The sequence below is a fragment of the Corella eumyota genome, chromosome 1 (genome assembly GCF_963082875.1).
Source record: "Corella eumyota chromosome 1, kaCorEumy4.1, whole genome shotgun sequence".
Taxonomy (NCBI): domain Eukaryota; kingdom Metazoa; phylum Chordata; class Ascidiacea; order Phlebobranchia; family Corellidae; genus Corella; species Corella eumyota.
In genome coordinates this window covers 14,527,271-14,550,005 of record NC_137490.1, presented here as the reverse complement: position 1 = coordinate 14,550,005, position 22,735 = coordinate 14,527,271, and the positions used below count along the sequence as shown (strand labels likewise).

The 22,735-nt window shown below is 26.9% G+C and overlaps 1 protein-coding gene across 1 annotated transcript; it reads right to left on the bottom strand.

Annotated features, from left to right (window-relative positions):
• Positions 1-7,006: 7,006 nt before the first annotated feature.
• LOC145744127 (uncharacterized) lies at positions 7,007-22,660 on the bottom strand. Its single transcript, XM_082562244.1, has 45 exons — positions 22,556-22,660; positions 22,045-22,178; positions 21,738-21,878; positions 21,432-21,488; positions 21,082-21,189; positions 20,871-20,945; positions 20,691-20,771; positions 20,445-20,507; positions 19,758-19,817; positions 18,811-18,867; positions 18,434-18,520; positions 18,206-18,265; positions 17,944-18,009; positions 17,672-17,728; positions 16,752-16,835; positions 16,474-16,563; positions 16,217-16,279; positions 16,023-16,079; positions 15,409-15,462; positions 15,190-15,285; positions 14,771-14,836; positions 14,536-14,592; positions 13,378-13,482; positions 13,205-13,285; positions 12,917-13,099; positions 12,521-12,604; positions 12,177-12,347; positions 12,010-12,093; positions 11,702-11,872; positions 11,439-11,522; positions 11,019-11,189; positions 10,831-10,914; positions 10,503-10,673; positions 10,237-10,320; positions 9,794-9,964; positions 9,611-9,694; positions 9,323-9,493; positions 9,138-9,242; positions 8,728-8,892; positions 8,557-8,643; positions 8,232-8,399; positions 7,857-8,012; positions 7,657-7,737; positions 7,458-7,562; positions 7,007-7,374 (listed from the first exon to the last, which is right to left on the bottom strand). Exons 1-45 carry the CDS (start codon positions 22,602-22,604, stop codon positions 7,339-7,341), a joined length of 4,464 nt encoding a protein of 1,487 aa, XP_082418370.1. The 5' UTR covers positions 22,605-22,660; the 3' UTR covers positions 7,007-7,338.
• Positions 22,661-22,735: the final 75 nt, after the last annotated feature.

Genomic DNA, 22,735 nt, shown 5'->3' with positions numbered 1-22,735 from the left:
AGGGATCTTTATGTTTTTAGAATACCAACGTTATGGATGGAGATATAGTTGGGTTAGAATATTTTATGCATCACATTCCAAAGGATACCGAAAAGAATTTCTATATCGTGTTAGGGTTACCACGTAACATTGAAGAGGTAAAATTTTAAATATTATTATGATAAGCTTTGTGTAAGCTAAACATAAACACCTGGTGAACAATGTGGCATTTACGCAACGGTTTCTATATGACAAAACCTGACAGGGAACCAAAGGCATATATAAAAAAAGATAAATATTTAAGCTTGTTTACTAAGCTTAAACAAAATTTTGTTTGCCCTGAATTAAAATGAATTTAAAAAAAACATTTTTTTAATTAAAACAGCAAGATGGGTTTGAGGTCCTCAAAATCGAAAGATCATACAAGAACAGTAATAATCAGTACGAAGAAATAACTGATTATGTTGAGATCAACTTGAAAACGATCAAAGAAGTTGTTGAAATGTCAGAAGGAGTGGCACCAAACTTAACAGGTAATCTTGCTAACAAATAAAAATATATTACACACCTGGGTTGTAAAAATTTTATCTGTGTTTGCATTTTTAATGAAAAATTTCTTGAACTTTATGATATTATAAAGAAGCGGTTTTGTTAACGTAGATGAAGTGATGTCAACAACATGTGCTTATTCGATCGTGGACAACGAAGTCAAGAACGAGATTTTTGATGTAAAAAAGGCTTTCATTAAAGTGACCCAGGAAGAATGTAGATCTCTGACCGTTGATACTTTACAAGAAACAAAAACTTCTAGTGGTATATCGTATATATTTAAAACTGTTCGTTATAATATAACTAAGATTTTTTTTTATAATATAGCCTTTACTTAAGCTTTATGATTTAGATTCGGCCTTGATTGACAATACTCAACAACAAATTGTTGCACTTAAACAATTAGTGGTAAACTTTGTTGGCAATGGCAACCAGGCTGATTTGCAAATGTTTGATAGAAAAATGGAGTTATGTCAACAATCTCTCATTATTTGCAGAGCACGAAAACTGAGCACTCAGGGCCAAGGGTAGATTTGTATTTTAGTGTTTTCTTCTGTAATTGCGATCTTAATTTGGTAATCACTGCATTACTTGAAAAACACAAGTATTCTTAACTAATTACCAATATTATAGGGTCACAGCTGCAACACAGCACAATGCTATTCTATCTTCTGTTGAAACCGAGTTACCAACAGCACCAAGCGTTTTTGGACCAGATTTTGTTCAGCCAACTCTGTCTAAAACTTTACAAAAAACTCTGGGCTTAATCGTAAGTTGATTTTGAATTAAGTATATATATATTGAAAAAAACGTTTTGGGAGCTTTAAAGGTTACAAAGGTTGGTTATTCTAATTTTCTTTAAATAGCAAAAGGTAATGTCCGTTGATGCAAAGATAGAATCGGAAATAAATGAGCTTGACGACAACGAAAAGAAACTGGAAAAAATCAACAACCAAATGAACGACGGTGAAAATTCTGGCATTTCAAGATCAAAAAGGTTTAGCTTGTTGCGAAAAATCGCAGCTTTAAAAATCTCAATCGAAACGGCAAGGAAAGATATTGAAAATATAAGGCATTAGTGATTTGTGTAGCAAACTCGCTTCGGTTATAAACCATGTTGTACATAAATAAGTAGTTACTTCATTATTTGTTTATAAATGATTTGTTACTTGATACCATGATAAATCTTAATAAAGAAATAATCTTGTTATACGAATACTTCTACATAAACTTTCTGTACAACTTTTATTAAACTAGATTTCTCGTATCTATATTAAGAATCGTACATATTTAGTTGTTCAGCATAACGAATTAATTGCCTAAAGGTATACATAAAAATCAACATTTTTCATTTCTTATATTCTTATACAAATCAAATAAATACAATTTATTTTACTAAGAGATTTGTAGGCAGTTTACTAAAGTTAGTCAAAGTTGAACAACATACAAGATGCAATCAAATTCAAATTACTGGTCCATCAATGGTACTTTCTGGGTAAGGTAGTATTTTTAAAAAAAATAAAAAATTACTTGTAAAATAAACTAAAAACCACTGGCAAATACAAATTTAAAGTTATGTTGACTTTAAATTTGTCAGTTGCTTACATGCCTAGTCATTTCATGCCTGGTCATTTACTAATAAAAGTTTCCATATTGCCTACAGTTGGTTAGTTTAAAAACCATTTTATTTGGTAAAGTACAGTTCATTAATAAAAAAAGTACTGGTTTGATAAGTATTAGTAAGTATTTAATAATTAAAATAAAATATATTTTTTGGTTATTATATTTAAAAAGATCTAAATAATTATATTTAAAAAGGATCTAAATAGCGGAACTATATTTAAATTCGTTTCTGCATTACACAATTGTTATCTGTACAATCATATATAACCACGCAGTGTTACCAACACAAATACTACAAACTTAAATTTAATTTAGTTATGACTATTAACTAAATAGATAAACGATAGACAATAATTAATTAAAATAAATAAAATAAATAAAAATTTGCACTTTCTTTTTACCACAAAATTTTTACATTTAAAAGCAAATAAAACTTCAAAAACCAATCTATGTTTTATTCCCTTGTCCGCTCGCGACCAGGCAGTTGTATGTAAATTTTTAACAATAAACTTACCGAAAGTGTAAATTTGCTTTGTGAGCTACTGCGCCACAAAAACAGTTTGAGTGCTCGGCAAATGTAAAAAATTCTAGGTGTGGTAAACAGAAAAAATATTTAAAATTTTAATTATAAATATTTTTACCGTTTTTCTAATATGTGTTTTATTTGATGTTTGATATAAATATTAACTTGTTTTATTTAAATGAACGATAGTATTTACGTTTAAGAAAAAATTTATTCAAGAAAAAAAATTATGTATACTTCTCCAAAAGTAAAATGCCAGCCCCCAAAACCACTGGATGCCAAATATTATTGCAAGATCATCAAAAATACGGTAGATTAAAACTAATAAATTAATAAGTAAATTAAAGTTGTTTATCTTAATTTGAAATTAGTTTAAATCACCAAAATTTAAAAAAATGGAAACTAACAAAGAAGTATTAAAAACTCCATAGTCTGTTGAATAAAAATATAATTTAGAGTCTTGGAGTAAACATTACTTTGAAATCGAATCAAAATGTTACCAGTGCAATTCCGAACAACGTCGTCTTTGTGGTGGATGTTAGCACCAGCATGGATATAGCATCTGGAACAACAACACGACTTAAACGAGTTCAAGTATAAAATCTTAATTTTATGGTTTCACTTAGCAAATTATAAGTATAGAAGCTTTTTTTAAGAAACAAAATTCTGTTTTAGACCTTTGCCAAGTCGATGATTCATCATCTTAAAAATCAGGACTACTTTGCACTGGTGACTTTTGGCGCTGTTTCCACAACTGTTCTACAATCAACTTTAATGAAGGAAAATGGAAAAGTATGTTAATTAAGATTTCCAAAGTAACGATCGTAAATATTATTCTACTTTGCAAATTATGCAATTATTATCTTAACCAGATAATTAAATTTCAGCAATTTGCAACAAATGCGATAGACAACCTGGTAGCCAATGGTTGCACACATTTAAGTGCTGGACTCTTTTCGGCTTTGGATATCATCAAATAGTAAATAAAACAAAATAATATAAAATAACGAAATGCATTGGTGTGTGATAACTGTTTTATGCATATTTTTTGTATAAATAGTGCCCCCACGAACCTTAGAGACTATATGGTGTTATTTACTGACGGCGAAGCAAACCAAGGAATACTGAACGCGGATGTACTTGTTTCGCAGTACAAAAACAAAGCAAGTCAATTATGCCGAGAAACTGAATGTCCTTTGTCAGTTATGGCGATCGAAAATTGTCCCTCCAGTCTTTTGGACAAGGTTTATTACCAACTTTAAGAGTAGATAAACTTTTAAAGAGATAACAATGAAGTCGTGATTAATTAAATTTTGTTTGCTAAGATTTTTATTAAATTTTAGACGCTATCTTTTTCGTCGGTTAAATATTAACTAACACAATAACTATTTATAATTTTACATTAAAAATTGTAGTTGGCTGATCAATTGGGCAGTGACGCGCTTTTTGTTATTGAAGAAAACAAAGATTTCGAAAAGGATTTGCACATTCCAATTGAATTAAGGTATTTTTTCTTAACACGGTACTTTAAGTTTAATTAATAGTTATTTAAAATTGAAATGTACAAATGTTATTAACTGTATTTGTATTTTTTCAACATAAAATATAAGTAATAGCCAAAACATATATATTTCTTAAACATTAATAATGGCAAATACATGTTTATTTCTTGCACACCTTTTAAAAATAACTTTTTAACGACAGAAAGTCATCTCAGTTGGTGGACATAAGTCTAAAAATATCTTGCTTGCATGATGTTGTCATCAAAAAACGACCACAAAAATTTCTTCAGGTATTGCCTATGCTTACTGAACTTCATTTTTATTTAACTTCTATAACAGTTGAATTATTAATGCAACATTAGTTAAAGTAGGGATCTTTATGTTTTTAGAATACCAACGTTATGGATGGAGATATAGTTGGGTTAGAATATTTTATGCATCACATTCCAAAGGATACTGAAAAGAATTTCTACATCGTGTTAGGGTTACCATGTAACATTGAAGAGGTATGTTGTCATCAAAAAACGACCACAAAAATTTCTTCAGGTATTGCCTATGCTTACTGAACTTCATTTTTATTTAACTTCTATAACAGTTGAATTATTAATGCAACATTAGTTAAAGTAGGGATCTTTATGTTTTTAGAATACCAACGTTATGGATGGAGATATAGTTGGGTTAGAATATTTTATGCATCACATTCCAAAGGATACTGAAAAGAATTTCTACATCGTGTTAGGGTTACCATGTAACATTGAAGAGGTAAAATTTTAAATATTATTATGATAAGCTTTGTGTAAGCTAAACATAAACACCTGGTGAACAATGTGGCATTTACGCAACGGTTTCTATATGACAAAACCTGACAGGGAACCAAAGGCATATATAAAAAAAGATAAATATTTAAGCTTGTTTACTAAGCTTAAACAAAGTTTTGTTTGCCCTGAATTAAAATGAATTTAAAAAAAACATTTTTTTAATTAAAACAGCAAGATGGGTTTGAGGTCCTCAAAATCGAAAGATCATACAAAAACAATAATAATCAGTACGAAGAAATAACTGATTATGTTGAGATCAACTTGAAAACGATCAAAGAAGTTGTTGAAATGTCAGAAGGAGTGGCACCAAACTTAACAGGTAATCTTGCTAATAAATAAAAATATATTACACACCTGGGTTGTAAAAATTTTATCTGTGTTTGCATTTTTAATGAAAAAATTCTTGAACTTTATGATATTATAAAGAAGCGGTTTTGTTAACGTAGATGAAGTGATGTCAACAACATGTGCTTATTCGATCGTGGACAACGAAGTCAAGAACGAGATTTTTGATGTAAAAAAGGCTTTCATTAAAGTGACCCAGGAAGAATGTAGATCTCTGACCGTTGATGCTTTACAAGAAACAAAAACTTCTAGTGGTATATCGTATATATTTAAAACTGTTCGTTATAATATAACTAAGATTTTTTTTAATAATATAGCCTATACTTAAGCTTTATGATTTAGATTCGGCCTTGATTGACAATACTCAACAACAAATTGTTGCACTTAAACAGTTAGTGGTAAACTTTGTTGGCAATGGCAACCAAGCTGATTTGCAAATGTTTGATAGAAAAATGGAGTTATGTCAACAATCTCTCACTATTTGCAGAGCACGAAAACTGAGCACACAGGGCCAAGGGTAGATTTGTATTTTAATGTTTTGCTTCTGTAATCGCGATCTTAATTTGGTAATCACTGCATTACTTAAAAAACACAAGTATTCTTAACCAATTACCAATATTATAGGGTCACAGCTGCAACACAGCACAATGCTATTCTATCTTCTGTTGAAACCGAGTTACCAACAGCACCAAGCGTTTTTGGACCAGATTTTGTTCAGCCAACTCTGTCTAAAACTTTACAAAAAACTCTGGGCTTAATCGTAAGTTGATTTTGAATTAAGTATATATAAATTGAAAAAAACGTTTTGGGAGCTTTAAAGGTTACAAAGGTTGGTTATTCTAATTTTCTTTAAATAGCAAAAGGTAATGTCCGTTGATGCAAAGATAGAATCGGAAATAAAGGAGCTTGACGACAACGAAAAGAAACTGGAAACAATCAACAACCAAATGAACGACGGTGAAAATTCTGGCATTTCAAGATCAAAAAGGTTTAGCTTGTTGCGAAAAATCGCAGCTTTAAAAATCTCAATCGAAACGGCAAGGAAAGATATTGAAAATATTAGGCATTAGTGATTTCGCTTCGGTTATAAACAATGTTGTACATAAATAAGTAGTTACTTGATTATACCGGCATGTTAAAATCTAATATAGAAATAATTTTTTCATACAAATACTCCTACTTAAACTTTCTGTACAGCTTTCAATAAAAAAGATTTGCAGCATGAATATTAAGCAACAATTTTTTTAGTTAATTTAGTTGTTCAAAGCAAATTTAGTTGTTAAGCATAACGGATCGATTGCTTAAATGTAAATATATATATATATATATATATATATATAATATATATATATCAACATTCTTCATTTCTTATACAAATTAAATAAACACAAAAATAAAAATTAAGTTTTGAAGAGATCTGTAGGCAGTTTACAGAAGTTAGTCAGAAGTTTTACCACAAACAAGATACAAATTAGGTTTATGTTCCGAAAACAGTACTTAGTGGGTGATGTTGTATTAACTTCAAACAAAAACTAATTTGTAAAAAAAAACTGGAGACCACTGGCAAATAGTGATATTGACTTTAAATTTGTCAGTTGCCTATCTGGTCATTTCTTTATTAAATTTTCTTTATACCCTATGGTTCGTTAATTTAAAAAAACTTTTTATTTGGTATATTACACTTTATTGACAATAAATTACCAACACACTTATTTGAAAGCGTTTAATTTCATTATTCAAACCATTTGATCAACCATTATTTTAAGTTTAAGGTATATAACCTAAGAAATAATAGATGTTATGGAACTTTTACAGGAAAAAAAGCTCACCTTTCTTATGCACGAGAGAACTAAAGGCTTGCAAAAAAAGATGAAAATTAAATGCAATCATGACTTTAAACATAATAAAAACAAATCACTTAAATTGCAGTTTTGAATATAGATATATATATATAATAGTAGATTAATCTTTGCATGAAAGTTATTGTACCACAGCTGTTTTAATCCCACACATGATTTGTGCAATGACTGAGGGCCTTAAGACAAAAATATTTATAATGTTAAATAAAATCATAAAAAGTTGTTTAAAATCTATACAGTGCTTTAATTTCATACTTACATTGCATTCAATCGCAGTCTGTTTGTTTTTACACCAATAAGAAGGACCAAAAGTACAGTGGTTTACTCCAAGCATTTTTTGTGCTTCAGGGCACAACTTCAAGTGCTGAAATAAATTTAAAATTAGTATAGTTCCAAAATCTAACACTTAACAAGACTGTTTTTGATAAATTTGTAATACTTGAAAAAGTATACATTACCAAACACATGTAGTCAGGATCATCAATGTTGGCAAGCAAACTCAAAATTTCTGGAGTATATTCTTTTACCAAGTCGATGCACTAGAAAAAAACAAATAAAGTTGGTTGTCTTATTGCTCATTTATTCTTAACATATATAGCTAACTATATAGATTATAGAATTTTTTTTTAAATTCAACTTAACAAGATTTTTTTTGTACCATATCATGGAGCTGTCCTTTAACCTTGTCACAAACTGTTTCTAATTCTTTTAAAACTTCCTCTTTGGTGGAGTTAGCAGTTAACACTTTCGATAACTCCTCAAACACAAAGTGGCAAGCTTCACATTCTAAGCTGTCTTTTGACAGACTTTTTACCTGGTTATCAAGGGTTTTAAAATATTAATTTAAAGTTTGCAGCACATTGGTCAAGCATAAACTTTTCAAGTAAAATGTATTAAAAATGCTTTAAATCTATAAATGTTAATTTTAATTCTAATTTAAATAAGAAAATCAAATTTTTAAAATTAAAAATTATTTTATGATAAAAACTAAACCAATTAATTATAATTCGGATAACTTAAACAATATTACAACCTTTGTGGTACAAGCTTTTAGTTCTGTACATAATTTTTCTGGAGCAATTTGTTGTAATAATAACTTGACAAGAGCATCACCGTTGTCGTGAATAAAACTATCACATTCAGTTTTTAAGGAACTTGGTAACACATTACAGATACCTTCTACAGCTTTAACAATTTCAGCCTGAACATGAAGTAATTAAAATGCCAAAATTTTATAGTTTTTGTAATATTATTTGTTTTATTTGTGTAAATATATAACAGTTTAAACATTCTTCAAGTACCTATACAATTAAAATAATTCAAAATTTAATGTGTTTGTGCAAATAAATATTTCAAACCTCGGTGGAATTTTTACTGATGATTTTGTCCAGTTCTTGTACAATGAATTCACATAACACACATGTGCTGTCAGCACCAACATAACTCTTTAAATAAAAAATAATTTAAGTTAAATTAAAAAAAAATCATAACTCTTTTTATATCGTCACTTAACATATTTTATAACTAACCTTGGGACATAATCCTAATTCTGTGCACAACTCTTTTGGTGTAATTCCATTTGTTAAAAGCTCAATGATAAGTTGGCCATATTGTTCAACCAACTGGGAACATTCACTTTTAATGGAAGAAGGTAGAATAGAACAAACTTTTTCAACTGCTGCAATTATTTCAGCCTGATATTTTTTTTAAATAAAAGTTTTAAAAAGCTCAATTAAAAAATAAGGTCACATGTAAACAATATTTTGGATCAAAATATTTTTATTAAAAGATTAAATGTATTTTCTTGCTGTTTTTTTACAATCTATTTAATTAGAAATAAATATAGCACAAACTCTATTTATTCAAACAAAAGTTTTGTAATTGTTGCAAGTGCAAATTATATATTAAATTTAGTCATACAAAACATAAAAGAAAATACCTCTGTGCTATTTTTTTCTAACAAATTGTCTAGAACTCCAACAATTTCCGAACATAACGCACAATTATCAGCAGAAACAGCATTAAATATATAATTGAATATATGCTGTACAAAAAAACAAAATTAATATTACAGCTTACAGTAAAGATAAATAATATAGCCTTTAGTGTGCTATTTAATCTGACCTTGTATGAAGTACACAATTTTAATGCTTTGCAAATTTCCTGGGGAGGAAGTTTATTTACAAGAAGACTAATAATTGCTGGACCATACTGCTCAATTAAAGTATCACATTCCTCTTCAACAGAAGATGGCAGAAGACCACAAACTTTCTCTAATGCCGCTTCAATTTCAGCCTAATGATAAGTTTACACTAACATGTTATTAGCTGGACATAAGCTTAAAGTAATATTTAGTTGTAGTTATTTAACTTTTTTTATTGTTTAGATCAATTAAATTGTTTTTTTTCTTACCTCTGTGCTACCTTCTTCTATTAAATTTTCCAAAACACCAACAACTTCAGTACACAATGAGCAAGTATCAGCAGAAACAGTTACCTGAAGAACATGTATTGTAAAACATTGCCATAAAAATAACTTTTTTTTTAAAAGTAAATTATTTTAAATGAACAACATATTTAAATTAGAAAAAGTTACCTTTGTATTGGAACACAATCCTAATTTTGAGCACACTTCTGTAGGAGTAATATCATTTGCCAAAAGATCAACAATTACTGGTCCATATTCAGTGATTAACTGATCACATTCACTTTTAATTGAAGCTGGTAAAACATTGCAAACTTTTTCCAAAGCTTCTTCTATTTCAGACTAACAATTTTTTTAAATAAAATAATATTTATTACCAACCAGATCATAACATGTTAATTCTAACACATTTTCTTTTATTTTGACCAGTAAAAACATACTTTTTTAATGTTTAAAAATGTTAAATCTGTAACACTTTTTTAACATTTAAATTTTACAATCTATTGTAAAAAATGTGTTTTAATAAAGTGCAAAATTTTTGATGCTCCGCAATATTTAAAATATAAAGTTATTTTTTATCAATTAATATACATAGAAGTCAGAAATAAAATTACCTCTGTGCTATTTTTCTGTAACCAGCTGTCCAAAACTTTAACAACATCCATACAAACAGTGCAAGGTATAGATGATTCAATTTTCTATTAAAAACAAAAAGTATAACTAGTTTTATTAAAAAATCGCTTTCATTTTATGTTTTGCAATGCCCAATAAAATGTCAATAATTGTAAAGCTATCGTAATCTAAGTTTAAAAACCACAAATAATATGTAAAATAGAATTAAAAATGTTAATTTTACGAAAAAAAATACTGCTCAACTGACCTTGTATGAATGACACAATTTTAATGCTTTGCATAACTCCTGAGGAGGAAGTTTACTAACTAGAAGGCTAATAATTTCTGGACCATATTGCTCAATTAAAGTATCACATTCCTCTTTAATGGAAGATGGCAGAAGACCACAAACTTTCTCTAAAGCGGCTTCAATTTCAGCCTAATAATAAAATAGGTAAGCATAATATTTTGATTTGTAACATGTTAAAGCTAGACATAAATTAAAGTATTAATTATTTGCAGTTATTTAAATTTTTTATCGTATAGATCAGAAAACATCAGTTTAGCAATTTAAACTAATTTTGTTTTTTTCTCACCTCTGTACTACCTTCTTCTATTAAATTTTCCAAAACACCAACAACTTCAGTACATAATGGGCAAGTATCAGCAGAAACAGTAACCTGAAAAACATATTTTGTAAAACATAGCCAAATTGCTAACAATAACATTGTTTTTTTAAATAAATTATTTTGAATAAACAACATATTTAAATTTAAAAAATAACCTTTGTATTGGAACACAAGCTTAATTTTGAGCACACTTCTGTCGGAGTAATTTCATTTGCCAAAAGCTCAACAATTACTGGTCCATATTCAGTGACTAACTGCTCACATTCAGTTTTGATTGAAGATGGTAAAACATTGCAAACTTTTTCCAAAGCTTCTTCTATTTCAGACTAACAAATTTTGTAAATAAAATAATATTTATCACCAAACGGATCATAACATGTTAAATCTAACACATTTTTCTTTTATTTATCCCAATAAAAACGTCTTTTTTAAATATTTAAAAATGTTAAACCTTATAACACTTTTTTAACATTTAAATTTTACAATCTATTGTAAAAAATGTGTTTTTATAAGTGCAAAATTTTTAAAGTTATTTTTTATCAATTAATATACATAGAAGTCATAAATAAAATTACCTCTGTGCTATTTTTCTGTAACCAGCTGTCCAAAACTTTAACAACATCCATACAAACAGTGCAAGGTATAGATGATTCAATTTTCTATTAAAAAAAAGTATAACTAGTTTATTAACAAAATGGCTTTCATTTTATGTTTTGCAATGCTCAATAAAATGTCAATAATTGTAAAGCTATCATAACCTAAGTTTAAAAACCACAAATAATATGTAAAATAGAATTAAAAATGTTATTTTTACGAAAAAAAATACTGCTCAACTGACCTTGTATGAATGACACAATTTTAATGCTTTGCATAACTCCTGAGGAGGAAGTTTACTAACTAGAAGGCTAATAATTTCTGGACCATATTGCTCAATTAAAGTATCACATTCCTCTTTAATGGAAGATGGCAGTAGACCACAAACTTTCTCTAATGCCGCTTCAATTTCAGCCTAATAAGAATTTGATTACTAAAAAGTTTATAGCTGGACATATGTTTAGAATTATAATTATTTACAATTATCTCTAACTTTTCTTATTGTGTAATCACAAAACCTTATTTCAGCAACTTCAAGCTTTTTTTTCTTACCTCTGTGCTACTTTCTTCTATCAAGTTTTCCAAAACTCCAACAACTTCAGTACATAATGAACAAGTATCAGCAGAAACAGTTACCTGCAAAATATTTTAAATTTTGTTAGTGATAACCGTTTAGCAACTTATTTTGCATAAAAAATATTCTGAAATAAAAATTTTACCTTTGTGTTGGAACACAAGCCTAATTTCGAGCACACTTCTGTAGGAGTAATGTCATTTGCCAAAAGATCAATAATTGCTGGTCCATATTCAGAAACCAACTGATCACATTCAGTTTTAATTGAAGCTGGCAGAACATTGCAAACTTTTTCCAAAGCTTCTTGAATTTCAGCCTACCATTCAAAAAAACTATTAAGATCAGACTAGGTTAAGTTATTACATTTTGTCTCAAAAATTTTAGGTTTAACCTTTGGTTGCAGTTAAACTTGTAGGTGTGCAAAAACGTATTTTTATATGAAAACATATTCTATCTATCAATATAAATGACAGTCATAAATCAAATTACCTCTGTGCTATTTTTCTGTAACCAACTGTCCAAAACTTTAACAACATCCATACAAACAGTGCAGGGTATGGATGATTCAATTGGCTAAAAATAACAAAAAAGAATTATTAGAAAAAGGGCTTTGGTTAAAATGCATATTAAATTTTAATTTTTTTTCGTAAATATGGCCAATTCAAAGTTATTTGATGTGTATGAAGAGTCATGCATATACTTATTTAATCATTTGCCTTGTTTTTGTACTTCACCCAAACTTATATTATATTGAATAACTTTCTTTTTCATGGAAAAATTTTTTTAAATAGATTGTAGGATAAGCAAAACATTAAAATATATAAATAGTCTATTTAAAATCCACACAGAAAGAATAAAAATCAATTAAAAGTGTTTTATTTTTACCTTTTTAATGGTTACTTTTGATTCGCAAAGAAGGAGAGTCGAACAAATAATACCAGATTCCACCTCATTGATAATCATGTCAATAACTTCATCACCGTATTTTTCAACAAAGTCTTTGCATTCTTGTGAGATATCTGCGGGCAAGTATGAACAAACCTTTTCTAAAGCCTTTTCAGCAGCAGCCTGAATGTAAAAAATTTTTTGAGAAATTGGTTTGAACAATATTGACAAATCAAAAAAAAAAAAAGTTGACACAAAAAAATTTTAAGTGTACATGAATTTATTTACCGCTGTTGTATTTCCTTCTAGCATTTTGTCAAGTTCATGAACAACTATTTTGCAAACAGTACATGTAACTGGATTGTTTACCTATTAAAATAAATATTGCACAAAAGAATTTAAGAATCACAAATTTAGAAGTTAAAAAATTTTCTTTTATTTTTGTTTTAATTTTTAGTTACCTCAACTTTTGGGATTTCTTCAACAACAACCTTCTTGGGAATTTGAGGAATTCTGATTTTGTAAAAGTCACAAAAATACAACGTAGAACAAATTTGTTCAGCATCCTAAAAACATGGCAAAAAAGTTTAAAAAAATTGTTTTTAATTTATACACGACACCATTTTTTTTCCTTTATTTTGCTTACAGTTAAATGCAAAGAGTTTATTAAAAACTTAAATAAGCTACTAAAGTAACATGAACACATTCAAGTAAATTTAGAAAAAAGATAATAATAAAAACCCACTTAAACAAAACACATATACTTATAGGCCTATTAAAATATAATAACTTGTCATATAAACTTATTTAGAACTAATCAAAATTTACAATTTTATAAAGACATTATCAAAAAAATGCTTTTAATTAAAAACTTAATCTATGATAAAAAAAAATTATTCCAAAATCTTTATAAACTACAAATTTACAACAACTGTATGCCAGTAAAAATACCCACATTTTCAGCAATAAGATTCCATAATTGTGGCAGATAGTCTTTCACAAAAGCAGTGCACTAATGTAGGTTTAAGCATTAGAACTATTTAAAACACCATTTATCTTAGCTTAATTGAATTACACCAAATCAAATCACAATTGCTAAAGGGCAACATGCCGTAATAAATATGAAATCAAGAACGAAAATTAATTGACACACAAAAAAGGAATTACTTTTTGAACAAATATTTGACTACCATAATTATTATTAAATTTTGCAAATGCGATTACACCATAAAAAATAAAATTTAACTAAAATTAACAAAATAAAACCTAATTAAAATTAACATATTTTTATCAAATCAACACAAAACAAATCTATCTAAATAAAAAACAGAAACATTTACAAAAAGTTAATACCCAGACAAAATAAAAACTAGTTATCTATTTTTAATACCACTTTTAGTTTTAGTATAATTTATGGTTGCTAACAAATTTTTCTAAATTTTAACTTGCAAGGAGTCCTACTTACAAGCACATAATAATCCTTACTTGACAATAATCAAAAAAAATAACTGCTGAAGTATATTTTAAGTATATAAACCCTTAGAATGTCTTATTAAAAAAATGTAAAAATTAATGACATTAAACAATTAAATCAATTAGAAAAATCATTAATTACTTACTGCTTGTGGAATGGTCGTGATTAGTTGATTAACAAGCTTGGTTAAAGCATCTTTACACTAGAAATAATTTCGAACACAAATTGTTTAATTATTCGAACACAAAACTTCAAAATTCACAAATTATTTTAAATCAATTGTAAAAAACACAATTTATTTAAAAAAAATTTTAAATTAAGTTAAAAATTTAGTTACAAATTGTACACATGTAATTTTAACAACTGGAAAAAATTAAAACCTCGGATTTCAAAAAAAATGGATATTGATTGCAGTATTGATCAACCAATTGAACAGCTAAATTATCCTTTAAAACATAAAATTTAAAAAATTAATATTTTTAAAATTGATTTTTGAAAGCGTAAGATAAATTATGTTTATGGTCTACCAATTTTTCATAATCTGATCCAAGATTATTACACTGATCAGCTATTAACGAATTCAATTGATCCTAGTAAAAAATACTAAGTTAACAAAAAGTTTTTCTAATGGATGTTTCAAAGAAAAAGGTATTTTAAAAAGATTTAAACCTATAACTTACCAGTAATTAAGTCGAAAACCGACAAATAAATATATATAAAAAAAAACTGAAAAATACAGTTTTTTTATTCTGTTTGGCATTTTACAGATATAAACACTAGCCCAGAAAGCTTTACTTACGATAGTTGATTGGTTGTTTTGAATAATCTCCTGCCAATCTTGAAAGAAAGCTGTACAATGTGTACATACATCATCACCTACATTAGCCTTCAAAAGCTTTAAAATAAAAAAAAAATTTATTTTTTTAGAAGACAAAATATATATAAACCCAAAATTTATTTGTTATAACTTTTAACAATATATATGATATTAAATATTTTTATTTTTTATTGGACTTACAGACTGTGGTGAAGACGTACACATAAGAATTGTTGTACAAATTGTATTCACATCCTTAAAAAATTAATTATTCATTAAAAAACAATCAAGAATTTTAACTTAGCTTATGAGTATTTAAAATATTTATTATCATTGCTTTCAATTAAAACATTATATTAAATTTTACATAAAAAATTTTTTAAATTACTACAAAATCTGATAAATAATTAAAGTAGTTGAATTAAAATCAAGATATGTTTACTAGTTATGAAATATTATTTTTTTAGAAAACATTCTTTAAAAGTTATAAAACTCCATTAAAATTGTTTAATTCTAGTAAAATTATTTTTCTTTATTATACATATTGAAAAAATGTATATAACTATTTTAAATTTTTCGAAATTTCAAACCAAAAAATAAAGTAAATTCAATTTTAAAATAATTAACTTGAAATTCAATTTCAAACCACATATAATCATAATTAAAACACAGCTATTCAAGTTCCTCATTGCTGTTTGTGCTGACTTACATTTTCAGCAATGGCTTGAACAACTGATGGCACTACTTGATCCACTGCTTTTTTACACTTATAAAATAAATTTAACATTTAAATTTTAACATTGAAAATTACTTACAAGATTTTCAAATTGTGGAAGAAGATTTTCAACCACTTTGGAAATTTGCATCTTACACTAAATAAAACAGTGCATTATATTTATTAAAAAAAATCAAATAACAAATAGATAAATTTAAAACAAATTAAAATAATATTTAAGTTTTCGTAAACAAATTTCAATTATTTTTACAATACGAAGTAAACTTGATATACCAAATCGGCAATTTCTGGTCCTAGTTGGTCACATTGGTCTTTAATCAAGTCTGTTAATTCACTCTAAATATAAAATTAAAACTTGATTTATTTTAGATAAAAGTGTCTGCCATATCTAAACCTTGAATAAAGTTCCCTTTAAAAATTAAATTAAAAAAAATCAAATATACAAATAAAAAGATGACATAAAATCAAAATATTACAGATTTCTTTTTATATTTTAGTCAAATTACAACAAAAATGTCAAGCCTCCATACCACAATAGTTTGATTATTTCGTGCAATATCTTGAAGATCTTTCATAAAGTTTGTGCAATCAGTGCAGTACTTGCTACTATCTTCTAAGTTCTAAATTAGAAATTATATCAGAAATAAATAATTAAAACAGTGTAGGCGAGAAAATTAATACAGAGCATCATAACAATAGTACACTACATTAAATCTTACACAAAAAATATTTGTTTATTGTATCATTAAAAAAAATATATTTTAGTTATTTTTGTAAAAGAAATTCTGTTTTTAGCAACCGTGAATACCTCTTCAAGTGTAGTTGTAATTTCATTTGTTGCTTCTACCTCAGAATTACAGAAATAGATCTCCGTGCACACTTCTTCAGGTGACTAAAAAGAAATAAATAATTTATAATACATTATAATCAAATTTAAACAAAAATAATATTACGAAAACTATATGAGCTTTCCAGTGTCTGCATGAATTGAAACACCCTATTAGATTTATTTTTATTTACGTGTTGACAGATACTTACTGTTTCAGCAATAAGTTGCCAAAAATCAGGTAGATATTTAGAAGCCAGGTTCTCGCACTGATTTATAAAGTAGATGTTTGTGTTGTGTGTTTAATTATTATTTTAAATTGTGTTTTTTTAAATCAATTAATTTTTATTAAACACATTTGAAGCATTAAAATTTACAAAAACTAATTTGTGGTTGATTAAATTTAATCTTTTGCAAAAATTTATTTGAAACTTGTAATTTTTTTGAAAATATTCAAATTAATTTTGCTTAATTTACATAAAACCTTGTAATTGAATTTAAATTTTAACTCTTTCGTCAAAAAGTATTTGATATATCAAAATCAGAATTACAAAATAGATGTTACAACACATTAGTTTTAAAACCCAGTATTTGTTAAATTAATATTTGCACGACGTGCAAAAATAATTATGCTTACTAATCAGTAAAAAAATTGCATTTAACGACAAACCAGTCTTTTTAAACTAACAATTGTTGTTTGCAATCAATATTTAAAAGTACTTGGTAAATATACTTTGCGCCAATTATTATAATTTATTGCAATTGATTCCAAAGTATAATGTATATACATTCTTTATAAATGTATTAGCAAATATGCATTTAAATTTTGAAGGACAGTTTACATTGAAATGCTTATCGCAATTCGCACCTAATGTTTAAATAAGATTATTTGATTTACCCACCTCATGTGCGATCCGATTTAGGCAATTTTCAATCACTATTGACACATAATGAACACACTGTTTAAATAAAATCATGTGAATTAAACAATCAATTTGCTGCTGTTGCAGAATTGCAAAAAAACTTTGTGAAAAATTCCATCAACAATTAATAAAAATAAGTTTAACTTAATTGACAAAAACTAGATGTTTTTAAACTTATATTCACATAAACTTTAATAAATATTTTTTAATCTTTTGTTAATCAATTTTAATTTAATTACAAATTAAGTTACCTCCTTTTGCAAATCAGAAGGTTTCTGAAGACAGTAAAGGGCAGCCATCTTTTTAACGATGTCATGCTAAATTAGGTAATCATCAAAAAATTAATAAATGATAATTAGTCAAAATTTAGGTCTCTGTAAAACCAATTACATTTCAAATAAGCAAATGGTTAAATTTCAACCAAAATCGTAACGAAATTAATTTCGATCAAAAATCGAACAGGAATTATAGGCTGCAAAACACAATTGAGTTTTGTTTTTATGTGTTATATACCATGCTCTCCAGACCCTCTAGTTGTTTGCATTCAGATAAAACTAACTTGTTTAATGCATCCTATGTGATAATGTTTAAAAGTAAAAAAAATATATACTTTTTATTAATTTAAAATCGGGTTTTTAACAAACTTCCAATTTTTAATCTTGTCAATTTATTTTATACACCAAACAAAAACAATTTTAACCATCCATCAATATTACTTAGTTTGAAAAATTAAAAACTTACTATAATCGATTTATTATTTTTGATTATGTCCTGCCAATCCGCGAAAAAGTTTTTGCAATCCGTACACATATTATTTCCATCTTGAACCTTTAATAAACATCAAATATTGGTCACTTGTCAGTTTAACAAAATCCAAAAAGATTATTTATATACAAATTTCAAAAATGTCTTGGCAAAAATCTTGACAGAAGCATAAAATTAAAGAAAAAATAATAATAATAACATGATACCATTTACAGTAAGTTTAAAGTTTTTAAAGTTCCGGATGCATTAATAGTTTACAAAAAATAAACAACTGGACAATTTTGAGTCATAAGAACACAAAGAATATTTAAAGTATCATGTTGCTTATACAATAAATAAATGAATATACTTACCATGATGTTACTTCCTGAATTGCACATCATAATAGTAGTGCAAATTGTATCAATACTCTAAACAAAAATACAAGGAAATTGTATTAAAAAACAAATAAAATTTATGTAGGCTATAAAATAATAAGTTAAATTACAAACATTGCTCAAAAAAATTAGTCAAAACTCAAAATTTTTTCGTTCAAGGCTAATATGCATAATTCACATAACATTACTTTTCAGAGCTTTATTGCAAAAGTATTGTATAATTAAAAATAATCATTTTTAGATTAAATTAAATTTAAGATTCGGCATTTTGTCATATAAGATTACATCAGGTGACTTAAATGAGTCATTTCAATTGTTGGCAATTCATCAAAAAGCAGTCATGTTTTTTTTCCAAAAAATAAAGCTAACTGTAAGGATTTAAACAACAACAATTACGTAACCATTACAAAAATTAAGGCCCTTCTCCAAACTAAACTTAGCATTACCTTAAAAAAAAAATTTGTAAAATCAAATCAAAAATAATCAGAGCCAACATTAAAATTTTTTTAAGTTTTATAAGTAGCAAAAAAACGTTATTCATTTATTGCAATTGATACAAAAAAATGCTTTCCATTTTCACATACAAGCCAATCACAACCCAGAACAAGTTTGTTTAAATAACATTATTATGGCAAAATCTTCAATAAATTAAATTAGAGAAGGAAATCAACAAATTAAATGAAAAAAAACAAATTTAAATTTAAATTCAATTCTTAATAAATTGCATAAAAAAATTTTGTTTTGCAATAGCAGTCAATCAATTAGTGGCATTTAATTGCAATAAAAGTATTACAATTATTTAATTTTAACTCTTACGGTTGATGACAGTGTATCTAACAAAGTTGGTAATAGTTTGTCAACAGTAGCATCGCACTAAAATGATAAAAATAAAGATAAAACATGATAGTTTCAGTTTAACTCACTTCATCTGTCTGGAGATTATGAAGCATGGTGTAAGTAGCCTGCTGGAGTTTAGTCTGGCACTAAGATTTAACAATTACAAATTAAAAGAAAAATAATAGTGGTTTGTATACGCCAAAAGCATAATATATTTATTGTAGGTAACATTGATCAATTACATGGATATAATAACCTAAATAAAACTGAAAGTTCAAGTGAGATTTGATATTAATCATGCAAACTTCCTTGTTTTTTGTATTTTTTTTCTGAAGTTAGACTAATTAGTTGTGTTTTTTTATATAAGGTTTAATATAAACATAACTGTACACATTTTCAAAGTTAAAAGTAGTCACGTTAAAATATTTTACAATATAACCCATTGCTTTTTTTGTGTTGCAATATCATAAAAATCTAAAAAGTACCTATTTCAAAACTTTTTACCGATGTTTAATTAGATTAGCACACCAAAAAGGGAACCAGTAGCTAGCTGGCTGGCTGGCTGCTTTGTGTAAATAAGTCTGTTCATGTGATATTAAATTACAACTATGACGTAAAAGACAGTTTGCACTTTGGTATTTAAATTACAAATTAAATTCAAAATGGTCATATGAAACTTTTTAGTTTCGTTTTTTGATGGGTTTAATTTTTTAGAAACAACCTCTTATTTTATACATAAGTAAATATTTATATAATTTCATATAGAAACTAACCACTTCTGAGAGTCCAGGTCCCAAACTTTTACACTCCATTTTGATTAAATTCTCCCATTCTTTCTGTTGAATGTCAATAAAAAACAGAAAACAATATTAGCTTCAAGATATTAAAATTTACGATTAAGGAACCTACCTACACAAACATTACTTCTTTATATTTTTAAACAAGCGCTCTTTAGTTTTATTTGTTAAATGGTAACCAGAAAAGATGATTTTATTGATAACTAAAAGTTTTATAATTACCACAATTGATTGGTTATTCATAATCACGCTTTGAACATCTCCCATGAAGGCGTGGCAATGTGCACAATAACTACTGCCAACCTAAAAAAATGTTGAGAAAAAGACCAAGTAATTTCAGAAAAAAGAATTTTTAATGTCATATATCACTACCATTACCTACAAGCTACTTAAAAAACTAACCGCTTTTGATGGCTTAGAAACATCATCTATAAGTTGTACAGAAGCTACAGGCAACATGTTTTTTTCATATGCCTCCTAAAAATGAGGTTTTTAACATTCAATAAATAAATATATATACACAACTTACATAAATTACCAAAAAAGTGTAAATATACACCAAACATTGTATATATACATAAAAACTGCATTTTAGTTTTGAAATAAATTGTACCTTGACCATTCCTGGAAGTTGTTTTGCCATAATGTCAATAAGATCGTTTCTGGTATCCTCAGAAGTACATAATCCCATCGCTGAGCAAACGACATCACTATCAGCAAGCTAAAAATAAATCTTAGGTATATTAAAATTGAAATAACACAATAAATTTTAGTATAATGCATGATGAGTAGTTTGTAGGCTTATCCAGAGCAAAGATTTTCGTTATAATTTTTTTTGATAAAATTTGTTAAAAAAGGATTTATCCCTATGTCTTGATTGTGAATATAATTAATTACAGCATATACTTTTCATTTGCATAATTATTTTTTTAGTAAACCATAATAAAATATTGGTGTACTCACCATCATTAACAGTTCATCATAAATTAGATCAAAATCAGCATCAACAAGTTTCGTACACTAAACAAAAAAACACAAAACATTAGGAAAAAACTTATAATAAAACATATGGGGTTTTTACTAGTTGATTACCATGAAAAGATCAAATTTTGTAGATATGCATACAATGACAAAAATAAATAACCATTGGCATATCACAAAACCATTTCCGTTGTCACCGAGTTATCTCAAGTTAATACAATGGTTTTAAAAAATTTGCACATTGTTGGTATGTTATTTTAAGTTTCATTTTATACAATAAAATATTACTTCAGATGATAATGTAGAAACAGGGATTTCGGTACAAATTTTCGACAAAGCAGCTTTGATTTCTGGTTTAGTTCCTTGTTTTTTCAAGTAATTATCGACCATTTCCATACCCTCTTTGCAAATCTCACATACTTCATCATTCTAAAAGAAGATTTATATTAACTCTATAAAATCTGTATTAAGAGAGAAAGTTAATACTTAAAAGCAAATAGAAAACTGAGAAAACACAGTTAATCAAGTATAATGATACTAGTATTATTATTAGATAATTTTTGTTTGAAAGATTTGAGTTTAAACAAAAAAATACTTGTATAGGTTTGGTCCAGACTTGCTGTTTACAGTGTTGAATGGTATTGCATGTTTTGGCAGCACTGATATCTTTGCACCAATAACTTGGACCCCATGTACATTTGTCAACACCAACTAATACTCCTCCTTCAACTAAATTAAAATTAAAACTATTTTCAATATACTTAAAAAAAAAAAAAATTGATGGTTGGGAATTTGTCTGCATCTGCTTGCACAGGACATTATGCTTCTAGTAAGGTTAACACTGATGATCATTTATGACCCAATATACAATCACTTGGTAAATTTAATTACCAACATTTTAATGACATAACCAGTTTATTAAATTTATATGGCTTATTTTGTAATATAAAAAAAGAAACCTTTAATCTGAGTCAATCAAGAGTTTTATTAGGTTCACTCTTTAGTGCTTTAAATTATTTAGCTGCAACTTTATTATACCACAAACATCAAATTGTCGAAGATAGTTTTTAAGTTAAATATTGTAAAACAAAACAATTTCAACCAACCTTGGTAAGTTGCAAGTGCAAGTAGTAGAATGGCCCCAAAAAACTTCATAATATCTTTGTAACTATATACTCTTTAAAAAAAAAGCTAAAATATTAACAGTTATTATTATACTGGTAATATGGTAATATCTGGTTACGTAACAAGATGGTTTAGCTAAGTTTAAAATAAAAATACATTCT

Excerpts from the sequence above, each read along its gene's own strand:
- LOC145744127 (XM_082562244.1), bottom strand. The coding sequence starts at position 22,604 with ATGAAGTTTTTTGGGGCCATTCTACTACTTGCACTTGCAACTTACCAA. Across the intron at positions 19,818-20,444 it reads GACCTGGACTCTCAGAAGTG|TGCCAGACTAAACTCCAGCA; the intron begins GTTAGTTTCTAT and ends GTTAAATCTTAG. Across the intron at positions 18,266-18,433 it reads AAAATAATAAATCGATTATA|GATGCATTAAACAAGTTAGT; the intron begins GTAAGTTTTTAA and ends ATTATCACATAG.